Below are 21,367 nucleotides of genomic sequence, written 5' to 3' on the forward strand. Positions count from 1 at the left end.
TAACTCCATGTAAAGTGCCGACACTCCCTCCCCATCTTTAATACTAGCTTTTCTTAAAAATCGAATCTTTGGCTCGGTATCGCTGTAAAAAAAAAACTTCACTTAATGAAATTAAGTGAAGTTTTTTTTTGAGAACTTCATTCCATAACGGATACATACAATTTAAACTTATTTTGATATTTTCAGTTTTTTAATGTCTTGATTAAACTGTACAAGTATCACGATTTCTCTTGAAAATCATGAGATTAATTTTGGTAATGTGTAACCATTTAAAGGTTTTTCTACAAATTTAATGACTTTCTATTGAACTCAAATGTCATTGCAATAAATAATTCCTGGTAAATACTTTTACATATTTTTAATTTTTTTTTATTTGAAAATATAAATCGTCAATAACATAAGGATATTTTCTCTTGGTGTTTATTCTGTTGGCTATTAATGGTGTTATATAATACTTGAATAATACCAAGGAGTCAGGCTTGTGTGTTTAATATATATATATATATATATACACACACACACACACTTTTTCTCTTTTCTTATCTTTTTGTTTTTGCTGAGGATGGGGCATATTATCAGATGCCAGACATTCACCCACTATATCAGAGACTCCAATCAGATCTTTTGAAGATTCTAACCATCCCTTTAAATGTAATTGTTTGTATCATTTGGTACTTGGCTCACTAGCTATATTTTCCATGTAGTTTTTGAAATTCTTTTTCATGAATCAAGTGGTTTCTATATTTACTTTCTTTTCATGTTGGACACAGGACCTGTTTAAACCATCATTAGAGATTACTTTAACTAGGGTTGCTACTTTCTCCTATCTGAACCATAATTACTGTCTTAACAGCTCTGTGTTCTAGGTATGTAGCTGTATGAACTGCATAGCGAATGGTGCCTGGCTTATTTTCAACTGTTTCTCTTATGTTTCCCAGCATTTGCTTTTTACAGCTGATTATCTCATTGTATAGGAGCCAGGAAAACCTTACAACTGCATGTCAGATAGCTCACATTTACTTGTTGTGATTGCCGAGACCACTCATCTTCTTATAAGCATTGGTGATCAAACCTTGATTTATTCATCTGCTGCTGCTGATCACAGTGGAGTGATCTTCATTTCAACCATTTAGGATAATTCGTGCTCCATTCTTCCAGTTTTCTGCAATGGAAGGTCTTGGTGTATTTTTGTGATAAGCTTGTTTCTGCCTCGTATTTAAAACCGTTTTGTCGTAAACGTTTAGCAAGTTTTGTAGTAGTTGTTCTACTAGCTCTTGTTTCTTGATATGTCGTCTACGTGTGCATACTCTGCTCATCTTTATTTGATGAAATTCAGCTTTCTCTCTTCCTTCATCCTGAAACTCTGATCAGTTGTGTAGGTTGTTTTATTTGACATGAGATGATGTACGTGTTGCTCAGGGCTTTGATTTTAAATAAGTTTCAATATTTTTTTAGAAATTAATCTTAGACATTTTCTTGTAGCTGCGATAGAACGTTGATTTAAAGAGTTATAGACTGTACACACTGATTTCATTATTGAGTATTTTGTATAAAATGTTTCAAAAGTAACCGCCTAAATTTTGGTCTAAAAATCTGCCAATACTTGCCAAACAGCATTGAATAAAAGCATTGATTAATCAGTCATAATTAAAGACAAATTGTGCTTAATATTTAAAGTGTAAGCATTTTTTTTCTTTGTATTCTCATATCGCTCAATATGAATAGATTTTACTTATAAATAAAAACTAACAGTCTAACTTTGCTTTTAATGAGTATTTTTTTTCTTTGTTTTTAATTCCAACTGATTTGAATATTACAAAATTAGTTTTGGGTAGAACTATTAAATTCAAAGTGATTTTCTCATTACTAAATTTTAATTTAGTTCATTTTTTGTATGCATGTTAATGTTAGTGGTTTGTTTTTTGTTTTCTTTTTTTTTTCTTGTTTGCAAAAAGAAAGTTTGTAGTTGTGGGATGCATCCTTGTATTTTGTGCCTGATGGTAATCTAAAGACTTGTTTTTGTAACTGTCCATTATTCAATTTTTCTTAGAATTATTTCATTAGTTTTTCTACAAAACATTGCATCAATGATGACAACGAACACACACATCAGAATTAGCTGGATTTTTTTCTAAAAAAATAAAAATTTAAATCTACCAAAAGTTAAAAATTAATGGCTGCTCACATGAACCATGCTTGTGAATCTAGGTCAAGAAATGAACTAAAAATACCTCCAAATTAGATAATATATATTTTAGTTATAATGCAAACAGTGATAAATGCCATTTTTTCAATCGCAAAGCTATAGCTACAAAAAGGATATTTGATCCCTTGATCACACCCCAAATCATGTTTTACAAAATGATACCAGCATAATTTCAGTTTTAAATTAAAATATTTTAGTTGAAGTTCATATTTCGTATACTTGTTCTTTTATTGTTTGTTTCATTGGATTTATGTTTTGCATGCAATTTCTTTATGTACATTTCCACTAATGTTTTGCAAAGTTTGGTACATTTAATATTTGAAAACATTTCGTAATTTTAACTTTATCGTCCATAGTGATAAAAATTCTTTAAAATTCTGATGCAACTTTATTTTTAAAACAAAATGTAAAGAAAACAGTTTGCTTGGGTGATGGTGTTTTTAAGAATGTGTAGGAGGGAGGGTTAATTTCAGTTTAGAAATAGAACATAAAAAGGGCCAGAAAAAGATAATAAACTACCTGTTTTTAAAGCAATATGCAAATTAGGTTTGCTGCACATGCATTAGCAATGTATGAAAAAGTCTGTAAATTGAAAAAGATCATTCTGACTTCACCATGCCATAAATGGGTGTAACTATTGTATTTAGAAGATACAGAGATATATTATAATTATTAAATGTTCAGAGTTGTCTTTTTTGTTTCTGCCTATTTCATGTAACATTTTTTATTAATGTTTTTAAAAGGCTTCTCAAAGAACGTGTATCCTAAATCAAAATCGTTAACCTCAAAACTGTTTTCTCCTTTTTATCTTTTAAAATAAACCAATAAAAAACAAATCTGGACTGCATCCTTTCGTAGGCAATTCCAAACTGGAAAAATTTTCCTCTCCAATCTCAGAATGAATATATATGCAAGGAAGGCGACTCTAAAAAAAAAGTTTTTTTTTTTTTGGGGGGGGGTATCCCCCTTGGGCTGGGCTCTTATTTTTCCAATATAAATTTGTAATTAATGGATTCCAAATGTGGTTAAATTCAATACTTGGATGGCTTAGGAGGTGGTTGCTATCCATATGTGTTGCTGCCTTGATTTTTCTAATCCACCATCTTTCTTCTATATCTAATATTTTAACATCATCCCACATTGGGGAGTGAGTGCCTTTTTCTCATCATATGTGGTCTGCTATGGCTGATTTGTCGATTTCTCTGCGTGTGACAGTTTTTCGGTGTCCTAGTCTTACTTTGAGAGGATGGCATGTTTCACCTTTGGAAAGTTTTCCTACATTTACATGAAATCTCATAAACGCAGTTTTTTGTCATGAGTTTTTTGGTCGGTGGGTTTACTCGTACAAAGTGTTTTGGGAGTGTTTAGTTGCTCCTAAATACTGTCCTAATATCATACTGACTGCATATTTAAAAGAAAAATTTTCGCATAAGCCTTTCGAGTATGATGTGCAGACTGTCACAGGTTTTTGGGTGTTGGGTCTGGATTTTCTGGACTTGATGTCATGCTCTCTGGGTAGTTATTTCAGTGGAGGGTTGTTTTTAGATTGGCTATCTCTTCTTGATATGTAGGGTTGTGACATGTTGTCCTTGCTTGATGCTGTAAGCATCTTTACAGCACATGGATTCGTATGAGTTAAAGTTAAGGTATTGTCTTGTAAAGGTTGGCTTTTGGTATATGGATGTCACAAATCTCTGATCAGTGCGGGTTATCTATCGATGGTTTCATAAATGTTTTTTCACTAATAGTGACAGTTAACAAAGGATTCAGTTAAAAATTGAATCCTGAGAAAGTCTTTAAAAAGTACCCTAGTGACCCCTGAAAATTGACCTCATCCTCAACCACAATCTGATTTCTTACAATATAGCAGCTTTCCTGAGCTGCAAATTTGTCAGGTGTAAACTCAATGTTTTTTGCGTTTTTTTTTTTTCGAGTTTACACCTGATGAAGGTTGTAGGTTTCAACAACTGAAATGCTGTGCCAATAACAAGATGAGAATAATTGTCGAAACATTTTATGTAAAATAAAAAAGATGAAAGCTTTTACAAAAAAAAGCTGTAAGAACTTTTTTTTGATCGAAGAACAATTTAAATTATTTTTCAAATAGAAAACTGCAATGTTTTCTATTTTACATAAAACTAATGTTGTACATCAAGAATTTAAATTAAGTATTGCTTCCTGGTACTCAGTATTCTTGTGAATATTTGTCCAGTTTCCCATCTTGGCCACAAGAACTTCAAGTGTAAATGGAACTTTTTGTTTCTACATAATCTCCTTATGTGCCTTTGCTTGAAAGCACAAACTAAAAATATTACGTTTACTTCAAAACGTATGTGAATCTTTAATAATGAAACACAAGAGTTAATTGTAAACGTTTAAAAAGAAAACTAACCTTCAATATTGACAAACGACCTATGCTCTATCCATCCTCATGCTTTGGTCGAGAAGGCAAAAAGGAATATTCAATGATTTTTTTCCTTTTTGTGATTGTTATAAACTTTGAAGTTATGTTGGTTTTAGCATCCCAAATTCTTACATAAAAGCATGGACAAATCTTAGTTAAAATAGTTATCTCCCTCAGCATAATGACACTCTACAAAAGGGCATATTCTGGGTGTTGAAGGTTCAGTCCTTACGAAGAGTAACATGTAAAAAAAAATAGCTCTTTTACTCGGTCGTAGCTGACAGAATAAGAACAATCTACCATTGTCAATTAAATAAAGGGTTCAGTTTGAAATTGTACAAAAAGATTTCAAAGTTGAAAAAGCTGCATCTGAAGAAGACAGGAGGTTACATTAGCTGAAACAGAAAAACAAGTCTAAAGATGGAAATGGTAGTTTTTAAACTCTAAAATGCAATGTTTATGTAAAAGCGGTACCGACAATTGTTTATTACATAGTTTATTTGATTTTTTTTCTTTTTAAATTATTGAAGTTTGAATGTTCATAACTCGTTTTGCACGATTTTTATGTACTTATCAGATATTTTGTGAAAAAATAGATTTCAGGAAGTAATTCCGAAAGTTAATGTCCTGTCTTTAAATTGTCATTTCTTCTAACTTAAGTGTGATTCACCCTTTGTTGGGTGAAGTGTGGTTCACCCTTTGTTGGGTGAAGTGGAGCTCATTCAATGGAAATTGGAATCCTGGGTTGTTTTTTTTTTTCATCATTCACTTGTGAAAAGTTAGTAACGTTCAAATAATAAACAAAGTATATAACAAACAATTGTTGGTGATTTTACTCCTTTAAAAATGAGTGTCTATAAAACATCGAATTAGAAACCTAAAAAATTTGGCATTGTTAAGAATCACTATTTTACAAATTTATTGAGGTTTGACATTCTTTGTCCTATTCAACTTTTAATTTTGTATATTTTTACATGTAAATTATAATTCTTATAGTGTGCCATGTTCTGAACAAAGTATGTTTATCAAAGCTTTGAAAATTTAAAATATATATACACACACAATTATAGATGTATATACTTTGTTACACTTTTAGAAAATATAAATTTGTAAAAAATGTAACTATTTTCCCTCTTATCTATATGTATTTACTTCAGCAGTGGTCAATACATGAAAGACACGAGTAGAGCTTGATATTAGTATGAAAATAAAGCGCAGAAACATTTGTTCTTGGGAACATTAGGTCGATTTCCTCCAAGAATCAAGCAAACATTTTCATGTTGCTTATGTAGATTTTCATACTAATATTTTGTGAATGAAATATTCAGAATTCGATTTTTTAAAAGTTATGCATTATGGAAAATGGTTCAAAGAAATATCGAAACTTGTGTTTTAAGTACCATTATTTTATTATAACCATTCTTTTGTAGCCATTTTTTATCATGTATCACTTTTTTTTACGGTGACCAAGTCATTCTATTTTAATTAAATGTCTAAGATTTTAAAAGTTCCAACTCCAACAGTCATGAATTTGTCAACTTTGACTCTTTAGCTATGCACACACACACTCACACACTCACAATTTCCCGTGCATTGCATCATTTTTCTTGATGTGACCGTCTTAAAAGTGTTCATGCACTGATGGGTGGGAATGTATTTTTCTGAGGTGGGGGATTTTTTTTTTTTTTTTTTAATGGCACACAGGTAGGTGTGATGGTCGTCAATCCAGTATAATGTCATTCCTGATTTGCAGGAAGAAATCTGATCCATTTGATGACTTTGCTCGTGAACTAATGGAGTTCCGTCAAGATCAGAAGCGGAGACAAGTGGGACAAAGTTACAGCTTGTCCCCTCCCTCAAGGTCTGTCTTGGTGTTGTCTCTTCTTTGTCCTCCTCCTCTTTTCAATTAGTATTTTTACACTTTTCAACATAAAAAAAACTCATAGGTTTTTCATGGAGTGCTAATTCAAATGATGAGTTTCAACTTTTTAAAAAATTTTTTACACGTTTTTAATTATTTTTAATTTACAGTGTTTTTTTTTGTCTATGAATAAATCCTATATGAAAAATGCATTTAATTTATAAACTATATTTTTAAAACTAAATTATTTTAAAATGTTTTCAATTTTAATAAAACTGTATAAGGCAATTTCATATGAATGTTGGCACATGTCTGTTTGACAAAGATTTACTTATTTCTAAACTATTTTAATTGTAGCAATAAATTTTATTTTTAAAAAAAATATTTAGCTGACAACTATTTTAAAAAGATATAACTTGTTACAATTTTCAATGAATAAAAACATTGATTTAAAGAATATGGCAATTATTTTACAAAAGATCATTTTTATTTAATATTACATAAATGTATTCAAACAAAATAGCATTAACTAATCTAAATTCTGCAGATAAATCAAAAATAAAATTGTACTAAAAATTCTTCATCTTAGTGGCTAGATCTGGCACATTATTGGAAGGTATGCAAATATACTAATTAAAAGGATTATTATAAAAAAGTGTTAACTTGGTTTAATTATTTTGCTAGAAAGAAAATTGAGATTTTTAACATGACATTTTTAAATATGGAAACCTTTTTTTTATCACCATTGCAGTAGAAATTTAAACTTAATAATACCATATAATTTATTTATTTTTACTAATAAAAAAAAATTTTTGAACAATCAATCTTAATCAAGGAAAATGTTTCTTGCCCAGAATTGCCGTTCATATTAAAATACAAAAATAAAAATCTGTATGATGTACATACTTGTAATGAAATGATAATGCCATATTTCAAAATCAAATTGATCAAGTATTTTCATCAAATTTTATTAGGAAACACTTTTTGAAAAAAAATGAATTCAAACTCAAAAGTTTAAAATCTGCTTTCTTAGGATTTACCATTAATCACTTAAAAATCATGAAAAAATAATTTTCTATATAAAACGAAACTTGATTTTTTAAATTTTATTCTGTCATCAGATTTTTTTAAGATAAATTATTTTAAGAATAAATTGTATTATTTCAGTCAAACAAATTTACAAACATTTGATTTTTTTTTTTTCATAAGTTGCCATCATTTAAATTTCATCAGAACTAAAATTAAGGTGCTGAATTTTGCATAAAAGTGAAATAGTTTAAGCAAAAAGGGTTTAAGGTAAGAGTGAAACTTTCTCTTTCATTTTCCTCCGTCCTCTCTTTTTAATAGATTGACTGACATCTTGCTGCCCAATTCTCCACCCAGATTCACTTCTATTAAATCTGGACCCTATCACAGTAGCACTTAGTGGCAAAATGCCTGGTGTTGGGGGAGGGCGGCAAACAACTTTTTTTTTAGAAGACCTAGAATAATGTAGCGGGAAAATATTTTTGTTGCCCATTGTGTTGCCATTATTGTCGATCAAAGATTAGGAATTTTCTTACATTGCAAAGTGTTGTTTTTTTTTAGTCAAATTTCACCCAAACAAACTTGAATAAAAAAGTTTACTGCTTCCATTTGAATTTTTATGGTTAAGAGATACAAGATACAGACCTAGCAGAATCTTTGAATGCAGAAACAAATAAAAAATAATTTGATTCACAAATTTAACCTTATTTTTAAGACCACTTTTCCTGTTCTTTTGTTAAAATAATAAACTAGTTGAAAAAAACAAAATATACAAAAAAAACTTTCAACTCTTATAAAAGAAATCAGTGCATCATCATCCAATTCTTGAAACCATTTTTTAAAACATTAGCTTAAAACTAGAACGGCTACCAAGTTATGTATTGAGCACTGAAGTAAATACTGAAACTATATTTCCATTATTCATACGACCTGGGTGCCTCACATTTTGGTTGATGTAACTTAATTTTACTTTGGTCAAAACGTGAGAATAAAATCCACAGTACACACAGAACAGTATCGATCCTCATCCAAAAACCTGACATTGTATTTGCACATAATAAACTATTTTATATGTATGATATAAAACTTATATTTATCTCCTTATTTTCGTAAAGTTTAAAATGTTTTCAAATTTTCACCATTATGGAATTCATGTTTCTCTGGAGTTCTTTTAAGAATCCCTTAAGATTTCGCTTTTTAGCTTAAAAAAAGAAATATATAAAAAAACTTTTCTTTTATAAAAGAAATCAGTGCAGCATCTAATTGTTTTTTAAAACATTAGCCTAAAAACTATAAGATGAGAATCTACATTATTTTTGTCAAAATTGAAAATATAGTCAAATTTGAACTAGCTATTAAATAGTTCCACTGCCTCCTGAATGTCTTGGGAAAGACTAAGGGAGTAAAGCCTGACAAAATTCTGGTTTGGAATCCTGATAAGCAGATGGTGAAGCACTGCAACACTTATAGCAATTCCTGGAGCTGTGCTGGCTCTGACCATAATGGACTTGTTTGCAATGTTGGAGGTGGGGGTCTGGTAACTGAAAAAACGTAAGTCTCCTTATCACCTACCCAGGCCTGCATTTGGAGAATCAACTTGGACTGTAGAGCCACAGTAGACACTGCAGTGCACCAACTAGATGCATGGCGCCATTGTCTCATAAGACAGAAGATTGTCATTATCATATGTACATAATATTTTATATGTATATAATATAAAAGCTTATATTTAAGATTTCAACAAGAAACTATATGATCATTTCTACAATCAGACAGTGCTGTAATCCATACAAACCATGTAAGTCACAGATGAGAAATCCTCTAGACTTCAGTTAGGACTTTCATGATTCGTGGTTTTCATGATTCGTGGTTTTCATGATTCGTGGTTTTCATGATTCGTGGTTTTCATGATTCGTGGTTTTCATGATTCGTGGTTTTCATGATTCGTGGAGGCTGCAGTGTTGTCTGTGGAAATGTGTGTGGTTTGTTTACAGAACATTTTTTTTAACTGCTTTGAATAGTAGGGATTTTTAAGGAGATGAAAACCTTAATTTGTAAGCCAAACAAACCATATACATGTACAATTTCTACGAACAACCAACTTGGTATCCAGCACTTTTTGAATGGATATTATTAACATGGTAATATAAATTAATTAATGGATATTATTAACATGGTAATATAATTAATTAATGGATATTATTAACATGGTAATATAATTAATTAATGGATATTATTAACATGGTAATATAATTAATTAATGGATATTATTAACATGGTAATATAATTAATTAATGGATATTATTAACATGGTAATATAATTAATTAATGGATATTATTAACATGGTAATATAATTAATTAATGGATATTATTAACATGGTAATATAATTAATTAATGGATATTATTAACATGGTAATATAATTAATTAATGGATATTATTAACATGGTAATATAATTAATTAATGGATATTATTAACATGGTAATATAATTAATTAATGGATATTATTAACATAGTAATATAATTAATTAATGGATATTATTAACATGGTAATATAATTAATTAATGGATATTATTAACATGGTAATATAATTAATTAATGGATATTATTAACATGGTAATATAATTAATTAATGGATATTAACATGGTAATATAATTAATTAATGGATATTAACATGGTAATATAATTGATTAATGGATATTATTAACATGGTAATATAATTGATTAATGGATATTATTAACATGGTAATATAATTAATTAATGGATATTATTAACATGGTAATATAATTGATTAATGGATATTATTAACATGGTAATATAATTGATTAATGGATATTATTAACATGGTAATATAATTGATTAATGGATATTATTAACATGGTAATATAATTAATTAATGGATATTATTAACATGGTAATATAATTGATTAATGGATATTATTAACATGGTAATATAATTGATTAATGGATATTATTAACATGGTAATATAATTAATTAATGGATATTATTAACATGGTAATATAATTGATTAATGGATATTATTAACATGGTAATATAAGCCTAAGCTCGTCTTGTGTATCGATATGAAAAAAAAAAAAAATAACGTAATGGAGATCAGTTTTGTACAAGAATTCAATTTGATCCAATCTTCCTATGATACATATCTTCCTTCCGTAAACTAAATTAGCTGATACTGAATTTTTTGCTTTTCTCGGTTTGATAAACTCTTAAAATATCAAATTTAAGATGCTTAGTTCTTGCCTTTGTTTACTTGATAATTTTTAATTTTGTTTATTCATTTGTTTTTTGTTTTTCATGTTTAAAGTTCCTTATTGTTGTGCATTGTTTTGTATTTTGGTTTTTTGTTTTTGAGTGTTTTTATTGACCTTTCACATTTAATGTTCATACTTATGGCATTTTAGATGTTAGATTTATTGTATGTTTGCTTTTAATAGTTTTTTTTTTGTTTGCCTTCCCTCTTAGCACAACCATAAATCTGCCAAACGCATGTTAATTTGAAAGGGATGTAATCCATTCAGTATTAGTACTAACAGCTTTCTTATATAAAAAGGCTGTTAATATTATTTATTTATATAAACAAACAAAAAAATTAGTTGTTCGCTTTTTTTTATTTTTTTACAAATTAATTTAATTAGAAACATTAGTATTATCATAAAATAAAGCTAGCATTGAATTCCTATGGCATCCTGCTAGTTAAGAGAAACAATTTTTGTAACTTGAATCTAAAAATAACTGCAGTTCATTTGTATGAAACATTTGGTGTTTGTACATTTTAATTCAATATAAAAACATGTAATTTCATTAAAACGTTGCATAATTATGTGCCATGCGTGATTACGTGTCATGTTGAAATTGGTAAAGAAAAGGGGGGGGGGGATATTGCTATTCTCAATCCATCATTTCTAATTTGAAATTGTAAAAGTCAAGTAAAAACAACTGAGATAAGTCTATTTGTCATACAGAATTGTCTTCAATGGAAGAGACCGAGAAAGCTATTTCATAAATTTTAATTATTTTTTTTTTTTTTTTTTATAATTTTAAAATATTTTACATGACACGTCAGTTATGTTTTTATTTAAAATGCATTTTAATTTTAAATGCAAGTTTAATGCAAATATTTTCAAAACTTATAAAAATACTGCATCAAACAAATTTGTTTAATAGAATATTCGAAAAATGTGCAAGTGAAATTATGTGCAAGTGAAAAAATGTGAAGTGAAATTATGTACAAGTGGTTCACATGAAAAACATCTGCATTTGTTGCTGCAACACTCCTTGTCATATAGAATTAAATTATTAACCAATTTCACGTGTGTGCTTATGTTGACATAACTTTGGCAAAACATGGATTTTTAAAATGAATTTTATTAAAGAAAACTAAAAGAATGAACTATTTTGTAACCTTTAGAAATTTTAAAGTAACTTGGAAGCATTTAAATTGTCGAGCATAAAACTGTTTAAACTAATTTAAAAATTCTTAAATCCTGATATTGTTTTAAAACAATTTTGTACAATTAATTTAATGACCAAATAATACCATATTTAAATCTCACAAAAATTGAGATGCATGCAAAATAGTGCAATTCAAAATAGAGAAATTTATGTTGGCTTGATACCATTTTATGTCTTAAACAAAAGTGAGACAGATCTGCCTTTATGTTAAATTGACTTATTTTGCATTTATGACTATAATAAATAAGCACCAAATAATTTTGTTTAAAAAAAAAAAGACTCCTAGTAGATAATTAGTTTTATAAAAATAAACTTTTTATTTTAATTATCTGATTTATAATCAGATAATTAGTTTTATAAAAATAAACTTTTTATTTTAATTATCTGATTTGTAATAAGATAATTAGTTTTATAAAAATAAACTTTATTTTAATTATCTGATTTGTAATCAGATAATTAATTTCATTTCAATACAAATTTGGGCTTAATTTTTTATTTATTGCAGACTATTATAATCTTTTTCTTAGTTGTTTAACGTTTCGGCCAACTATTCCTCTGGTCTTCATCAGGTGGTAACCGCGACGGATACGAACTCTGAATCTCCTGACTGCAATTACTGCCTTCTGTAGTTGTCATCTCTCCACGTTTTGGCCAAGTAAGCCTCTGGCTGGCTTTGGGTAGGATTGAAACCGCTATCTTCAGACAATTTTCACTTGGAACCGTAGAGATTCAAAGCCAGAGGAATAGTTGGCCGAAACGTGAAACAACTAAGAAAAAGATGAGGATAATAGTCCGCAATAAAAAAAAAAATACTCATCTCAATCATGAATTCCAATTAAAATATACAATTGGGCTTCTTCAGATGGAAGAAAATTAGGTAGTTTTGAAATCACCCAGATAAAGTTTTTAAAAAAAATTATTTCCCCCATGTAATCAATGAGTTTTTCTGTATAAAAATTAGACTCCCCCCCCCTCTCTTTTTTTTTTTTTTTTTTTTTTTTTTTAAAATCTTTATTTCTCTTTAGCAGTTTAGATCATGTAGTCATTTTAACTTGATATTAAAAATTAAAACAATTATAAAATGTTTCAACATTTCCTCAATATGGTTGTAAAGTAAGCTTTTGTTTTCCACTAGCAGAGGGGTTCATCCGAGCTTGCTGTTTGTAAAATATGTTTAATATATTTTCATTCATGCAAATTTTGTATTATTACAGAGCCAATTTCCTATTGAATATTTATATATAGTACTGATTTCAAAAATTTAAAAAAAAAATGGTTTTGGTGCCACCAACTAGAATTGAAACTAAAACATTTAACACTCCAGCCGTTTGAGCTAGCCCCACAGAAAGTTGTAACATTAAACCACTTTTAGCTGTGATTAGTTTATGCATGCGCAAGCTAATAGAAATGTTAGCAAGTTGAAATGAACATTTTGCATGCGTTATTCATCCAAAGATTTTACGCATTAATTGATGTATGATTACTATTTCCTGTTATTTCAGTGTCATGTGACCAGTGGGGTTTAAGAGCTTATTGGTTAAATATTTACACCTCTACATCTACTGCTATATATAGTTTTAACATTCCTATTTTCATTGTGTTGTATAGAATAAAAAGCAAATCTAATAAACTACCCACTCCAAACTTTTTCTTAAAACAAAAAAAAAATTCAATATTCAATCTATATGAACATTTCGTATTAACTTGAATATATTTCAAATAAAATTGTATATTGAACACTTAGATTATGATTTATTTATAACTTGAAGCATGGGGCATACTTTATAAATTGATGGTTCAGGAGGTTATGGCAGTGTAACGTTATGAGTGCTGGCTGAATAGAATGTGAGAAGACGATATACACATACAATGATTAAAAAAAAAAAAAAAGAATAAAAAAAAATTTTTTTAATCTCAATCAATCCTGTTATATGATCAACTTCTAAAATTTTGATGTTAGTAGATCCCTAATCCACGTGTGTTGTCTGGATGTAGTTATGTTGCTGTGATGGATTTATAATATCACAGAAAATTGGATGTTTATTTTTTTGAAAATGGGGTTTCAACCTTAAAATATTAGACAAATTTCCACATAACATGATTGAAGAAAAGTTTAAAATAAAATGATTGTATATTATCTCATTGTTTCTCAGCCATTCTTTCAATTCACCTGACCGTATTGCATGGTCATAAACCTTCTAAACCTATTTTATTTTTTGATTCTACATTTTGAAAGCAAACTAAATTTATTTAAACCAAATTCTTTGGCTGCATAAAATTTGATGAAAATATCCAATCCATCATTCTTTTTCATGTCAAATGAAAATTGGTGCAAAAAACAATTATTTTAATATTCAATCCTGTATTGTATTAGAAATAATTTAAAAAAATGCTTAAATGTCTACAATTTTTTTTTTTTTTTTTTTTCAGGACAAGAAGCCGATCAAATTCCCGTTCCTATTCCCGCTCGTTGTCCAGATCTCCTTATCGGTCAAGATCATCATCACGTTCCCGTTCACGGAGCCGATATAGATCATCTTCACGATCGAGAGGATCATCGAGATCCCGATCTAGTTCACGTACAACTCCTTCCAGAAGACGACGATACAGAAGCCGATCTCGTTCCAGGTCACGATCCAGGTCACGATCTTACAGTCCTCGCAAATATTCACGCTCGAGGTCTCGTTCTTTGACAAGAAGCCGTTCCCGCTCCAGGACACCACCATACCACCGTTCTCGATCACCTATGCGGCGAAGGAGTCGGACTCCTCCTCCTCGAAACCGAGGACGTACCCGTTCTCCACTGACAGCAGCTCCTCCGGTGGCTCCCTCTCGGGATCCTTATTATCGAAGGGATTGGTCTCCCAGTTTTAATCACCGTGGTATGCGAACCAATCCTGTAAAACGATTTTCACCACCAGACAGACATTTTTCAAGGTTTCCTCATTTCCCACCACAAAGACCCGAGGATTTCTATAGGTAAGCTTTTCTGCCTTCAATCTACACTACAATAAGCATTGGATGCCGCAGTTCATTTGTTATGGCATCTATTTTTATCTTAATTTAACCTGTTGATAAAATGTTTGCATAGACGTGTGTGTTATACAATATTGGGTCTTTTTAGGAATAGGTATCCAAGAAAATTTTGGTATTTACATCAGTTACAAGTTTCAACAGATATTACTTAGACTATTACTTAGACTATTACTTAGACTATTACTTAGACTATTACTTAGACTGGCAAACGTTAACAAACTTAATGTATTATTAGCCTTTTTTAACAAGTCATTTAACAAAGGAAACTTGATTTTTATCTTCTATTTAAGTGTATTCTATGTTATTTCAGTACTTCTATACAATATAAACCAAACATTTTCTTTTTTAATTCTAATATGTCTTGGGTTTAATTCAGCAAAAGTAATAATTGTATGCAAAAAAAATTGTTAAAATCATAATTTAATCCAATTGATTGAAAAATAGTAATCTGGCAAAAAAAAAAGCTTTTTTATTTGTATTTTACATGTCAGAAATAGATTTGTTTTTCTCTGTAGTTAGAACTGGTTACGTTAGTATTACAAATCTCTGAATCCTTTTTCCCAGGAGGAGGTATTAGACAAATATTCAAATCCATTTTTCTCTTTGGGATTTTGTTTCCAACCCCATATCTAATTATAAATTATTCATTTAAAATGGTATTTGCTTACATAAATATAGTGCTATACATTATTTTCATCAAGTCAGATATGTGCACATGTTTATATATTTTTATGTACTACTGTAATGTATTGCAGTGTAGGCTATATTTACTTTTAGAGTAACATTTTTGTACATTACTTATTTTAATCAAAATACCTTTAAAATTTTAAACTCCACTTTTGAAACTGTTAATGTTTTATATCTGATTTTTCTTATAGATATGATCCTCACGTATATGAAGAATATTATCGAGAATACTTTGCACGATATAATAATAATCCGCACGGTGTTGTTGGTGCTTATCCTGCTCCTGTGAATATTTCGGTTGCTGCTACAACTGCTGTACCTCCATACGACAACCGGTCGTATTATGACCCGAGAGCCCGACCAATGCCACCTTCGAATACTGCTGTGAGTGCACCTGCTGCCAATTCACCATCGAACAGAAGTCGCAAGGGTCCAATGGGAAGAAGCTCGCCTCTTCCTCGACGAGAAAGACCGAGAGAGAAACTGGATGCTAAAACGACTAAACTAACAGAGCCGTTGCCTCAAAAGGTCAAGGAGAAAAAAGTCAAGGTGAAATCCGAGGAAGATCTCCGAAAGAAAATGGAACGTAAACGAGAGGAGAAACTTGAGAAAAGCAGCAAAGATAAGACTAAAGAGCTGTCGCGAGAATCGAGTGGTCAGCCAAAACGATCGAGCAAATCAAGTGAAAAGTCTTCGAAAGAATCAAAGAAGAAATCCGAAAGTAAAAAGCACAGAAGTGGGGAGAAATCTTCTCGCAGTTCGGCATCAGATTTTGTCGGGCCGAAAGACATTGCGAAAAATGAATCTAGTCAAAATAAAGACGTCTCCACTGACAATGTGTCTAATCTACACAAACGATCTCTGGAGACGACAAGTAGCACTAATATAGAAGTAACCAGTAATAAGGTTAATCGAACTGTTAGTACTTCTGAACCAAAAGCCCTTGGCCATTCTACTGCCGCTGCTGCTGAGCTAAAAACTTCTTCTCGAACTGTTGTTACTAAAGTTAAACGCAAAGCTAATTACCCATCGGCTGACTCATCTTCACAAAAAGTAACTCTTCCATCATTAGATACTTCGGACAAATGTGTCCCAGTAAAAAAGAGTAGACGTGAATCTGTGCACGAAAAAATGGCTGTGGAAGGCGAAAGTAATAAACCAAAAATATCTGAAAAGATTCCACCCCGTCGTATGGAGAACGATCTGCTGCTGCCAGCCCCGGAATTATCGAAATGGGAAAGGGATGACTATGAAGTTAATATAGAACCGATGAAACCGAAAAAGAAACCAACTGAACGAAAACCTCTTCCAAGGTAAGTTTTTCTTTCAAAGAATTTCTTGATTCATTTTAGGAACAGTCACTTTCCTAACAATTTTTATTTTATTTTCATAAATGTATCATTTATAAACGGATCTTTAAAGGCCATTTTATCCAAAAAAAATCTTTTTAAATAAACGTCCTCAACAAATAAGTTATTGTCCAGAATTTCCCATAAATGAAAAAACAAAATCTGTATGTAACATATGATGAACCATCGTTTGATTTTATTTGTTTTTCTTTCTATCGCTTTTTCTCTCTTCCTCTTTTCTTCCTATCACTCCTCCCCTTTTTCTCTCTTCCTCTTTCTCCGGAATGCTACAAGATCAGGTTGTCTGAAAATACCAGCTTCCTAACTGAAGATGCAACAAATTTGATGTCATGGTGTTTTTCCCTTTCCAAAACAACCAAACCAAACACTATGAATAAATATTTGAAGGCATAAAACTATTTTCAAAAAGTGATTAGGCATTAAATCACTCAAAAAGGTTTGATGTGCCACAAAACACCCAAACAACTAAATCCTCTTCCTCCTTGGCCTCACGGCATACTTCAAGTGATTCATGATGTGGGTAGGGAGAGGGGATAAATACACGTAGGAGTGACAGCAAATATTTTGCCATTAGCCAGTCCCATCCTGGGTATTTAATAATTAATGATCAGTTAAATAGTTGGTAGCATGTCTTCTATCTCTTCACAAATTGGAAATAACCAATTTTTCCATTTAGCAAATCCTAATTGTTTTACATAAAAAAAAAAACATCGAATTATTTTGCCAGCATATCTTAAACTAGATGCACACATGCATTACAGTGGCACTAAGTTGTCCCCCCCCCTGCAGATATGCACAAATTATAAATCTAAAATGCAAATAAATGTGTAAAAGTAATAAAAAAAAAAATTTAAAAAAAAAACATTCAATATTTTAACGTTTTTTTTCTTTTCAGATCTGTAATAGAAAGTGCTGAGAAAGCAATAACCGAGAAGCGACGCAAGCCATCCATGGTGTCCACTTCAATAGCCAATTCACCCAAGTCGAGTCTGTCATCTCGCAAAGTTTATGTTGATGAAAAAGACACTCGGAAACTAAGCTCTGTACAAATCACCATTTCTAGTGGTGAACGCAATGAGACCAACAGCAGTAGTGAGAAACCATCTCGACCTCAGGCAAGCGAAAAACGAAGCAGACACAGCGATTCATCTCGAGAACAGCATTCAAGCCGGGAGCCAGGTGCTAAGGAGGTTGTCAGTGGAGCTAGTAGCCATAAAATGCAAGAGAGTTCAAAATCCAAGCAAGTGGACGTTGGACGCAAAGATATCCGAGGCAATGAGCGGTTTGAGCGTAAAGAGTCCATGGTGGACGAAGCAAAGTTTGTTCCAGACTATGAGGAATCAGATTCTGGGAGCGATGCGAACCTGTCTGACCCTGCCCATTCGTTGACGCGCAAGGCTGTTGTTGCAAATCCATCGTCAGAAGAAGAAGCAGGTAAAAAGCGCAAAAAATCAAAGGATTCTTCTTCCAAGAAAAAGAAACATAAAAAACACAAGAAACATAAAGTTAAAAAGAGCAAGAAGAAAAAGTCACAGAAACATCGTTCAAGTAAAGAGAAGAACGTCCGCGGACAAAGTAAAGCAGGACATGAGAACAAAGAATTGGCGGCTACAAAAGAACACGATAGTAAAGTTCGTTCGAGGATTTCTCGTTATTAAAACAGAACATTAGTTGACTTTTTTGCAGTTGATGCATTGATGCCATTCAAACCTATGACAACTTCCCTCTTTTTGACTGAGTATTACCCAATTGTTGCCCTGTTAAGAGATTGAAGCTTAATTAGGCTTCACTTTTAATGAAATAGTAAGCTCATCCCTTTACTAATTTCAAATATTCAAATGAAGATGCAGAATTTCAACTGGCTTGGCATTCCCCGTTTGTATTTGAAACGAGACACTTTATTCTAAAGAGGACACTTTTAATTTATATTTTTATTTTCTCTCCCCCCCCCCCCTTCTGACCAGCAAACATTGTCAAGATATTTTCAAAACAATGGTCATACTTTAAAGAAACTGAACAGACTTGAAATGAAACTGATTTCTCTACGTAAGTGCAATCGATATCAGTTTGTGAGCCATTCTAAGAAGAAAAGCGTTGGATGGACAAACATAATCTGACTGTAATAAAACACTTGTTCTTTCTTGGCAATATTCTTTCCATGGAATACAGAGGACAGAATTGGCTTTCTTGATTTGGTCGAGTTAGAAGGGAAGCGGGTTTTATTTTTACAATTTCTGAACAAAAAGACCTGCCCAAAACAGAAAAATTTTCTCAAAAGTTGTGCCTTTTTTAGACATGCATTGGCCATTATGAAACATTTAAAACAAAACTAAACTTGTTCATAAAAATGAAATTTCATATAAAGGAACAAGACCAATTGTAAACATGTTTTTGGTCAGAGAATTCTCAGACATTTATTAGAGACAGATCGTCTGGTACCCTATTCTCACAAGATATGTGTAGTGGGTTAGAAAAACCCAAATCCATGAATTGATCACCACCTCAGGAGGATAAAGAGACCTTGATGGTGTGTGATATCAAAAATTGAAGTTGGCTGTGAAACAAATCAAAATATTCATCTCCCACCAATGTACCCCCACATCTCTCCAAACTTGGATAAGTTTGGGTTCTAAACACTATTTAAAAAAAAAAAAAAAAAAAAAAAAGACACATTTCTAAATTCATTTAAGGAACAAAACAAAGGTTGTTTTCTCATGAGTTGAAGAGAATTTTCTCTTCTCAAATGAACTTGTGAATGTGATTTTATCTCATCCTCCTCCTAAAAAAGCTACCCCGCTCCCTCTTCCATTACCAACTTTTTGACTTATGAAAATGATTTTTGCATTGAGACATTTTTTTTATTACAAAGTAAGGCATTGACACCTTACTCATGTCTACATCTTTAGACTTGTTGAGATGATAAATCTTTCGGCCACTGGATCTCCCTTGGCCTTCTCATTTATTGTGTATCTTTGACAAGTATTGATGATAACCAAAATATGATGCGGCAAATCTAAGAAACTTTTAATTCTCTAAAATAGGATTGTTTTCCTCTCTTTGAAACAAGACAGAAACAAATGGAATCCAAAGACTTGAATTAGCTTTCAGAAAACGTCACTTGAGACGGAACTTAATATGAAAAACAAACTATTAATTTCACACGTTTGCATGAAGAACCAGGATTTGTTGAGTGTGTAGACCCCCCCCTCCTCCTCACTATGACCGGCGGTTTAGCATCTATGAAGAACTTTTGAGAAATTATGAAAATGCTAGTTCTAGCACAGAAATTGCTAAATTTTGCAAAATTATGATTAATTCAGATGTTAATTTTCAGATCATTTGATGCATATCATGCCGCTCCACCCTTGAGTTATTAAACATGAGCCCACATCTTGATCGAACATTTCTTTTGACATATTTCAATTTTTTTTTCTCCTAATGTCAGTGTTTCTAGAACCAGCTTGATAAAATTTGCTTGTGCATTTGAAAACCAAGTGACTCATTTTCAAACTAAATCAGAGCCATAAACGTTTTAGCTTATTTTTATGTAATTTCTAAAAGGTTCAATGAAGATTTCAAAGTCGGCCATGGATGACATTCTCTACAATCAACCAAAATTATTTAAAGGATACAAACTACTAATTATTTTTTCCTTTTATCTGTCAGGCATTCTTTCTGCATTTAAGTTATTTTTATTACAGAGCTAAAATGTTCTATAATTCTGATACTTTTAAAACTGAATTTTCTTAATGGAAGATTCTGCCATCAAGTTGACGCCATAAAATTCAAAAACAGAACAAAAGATTAAATTCCTTATTTGACATGAAACTCATTTTCTGCTAATTTCACGTCTTTCTCGTTCCTTTTGAACCTGAGTAGATTATTAAGCAACATTTGTTGTTTATATTAAATGAACAAAGTTGCTCCCATTTATTGAAAATGCAATGTAATTTGTATATACAGTAATGCATCATCATCATGCCGGGAAATGACCTGAAAGAACTGCTGACTTTCCCTGCCACCACCACCACCATTAAATTCATGAAACTATAAAAAAATAAAAATTTTAAATCATAATTTGTTTTATTTGTTTTTAATTCTTTGATTCGTTATTATCCCTGTTATCAAATGTCTTTAATGTGTTTCTCATTACCCTAGCTTGAGTTGATAAAAGTTCAAATCTTGTCTAAATAAGATTTTATTCTGACATGCCCCCCCCCCCCTTCTTGCATTGTTTATTATTTCATGCAAGGAAAGATCAAGGTATAGGATTACAAAATTATTTCGTTTTGTTTCGTT

General features: G+C 30.9%; 1 protein-coding gene across 4 annotated transcripts in view; it reads left to right on the top strand.

Annotated features, from left to right (window-relative positions):
- LOC145265425 (uncharacterized) overlaps window positions 1-19,734 on the top strand; it is a 73,088-nt gene extending 53,354 nt beyond the window's left edge. For 2 of the 4 annotated variants that reach the window (XM_080121256.1, XM_080121257.1), the window contains 4 exons: window positions 6,364-6,471; window positions 14,406-14,954; window positions 15,890-17,011; window positions 17,964-19,734. In XM_080121256.1, the coding sequence (XP_079977382.1) occupies window positions 6,364-6,471; window positions 14,406-14,954; window positions 15,890-17,011; window positions 17,964-18,726 (2,542 nt within the window). In that variant the 3' untranslated portion in view covers window positions 18,727-19,734. The remainder of the gene's footprint in view (window positions 1-6,363; window positions 6,472-14,405; window positions 14,955-15,889; window positions 17,012-17,963) is intronic. The other 2 variants (XM_080121258.1, XM_080121259.1) reach the window with 1 other exon arrangement.
- The last annotated feature ends 1,633 nt before the right edge of the window (window positions 19,735-21,367 follow it).

The sequence above is a fragment of the Euprymna scolopes genome, chromosome 40 (assembly GCF_053919585.1).
Source record: "Euprymna scolopes isolate OS-2025 chromosome 40, ASM5391958v1, whole genome shotgun sequence".
In the NCBI taxonomy this organism is placed as follows: Eukaryota; Metazoa; Mollusca; class Cephalopoda; order Sepiida; family Sepiolidae; genus Euprymna; species Euprymna scolopes.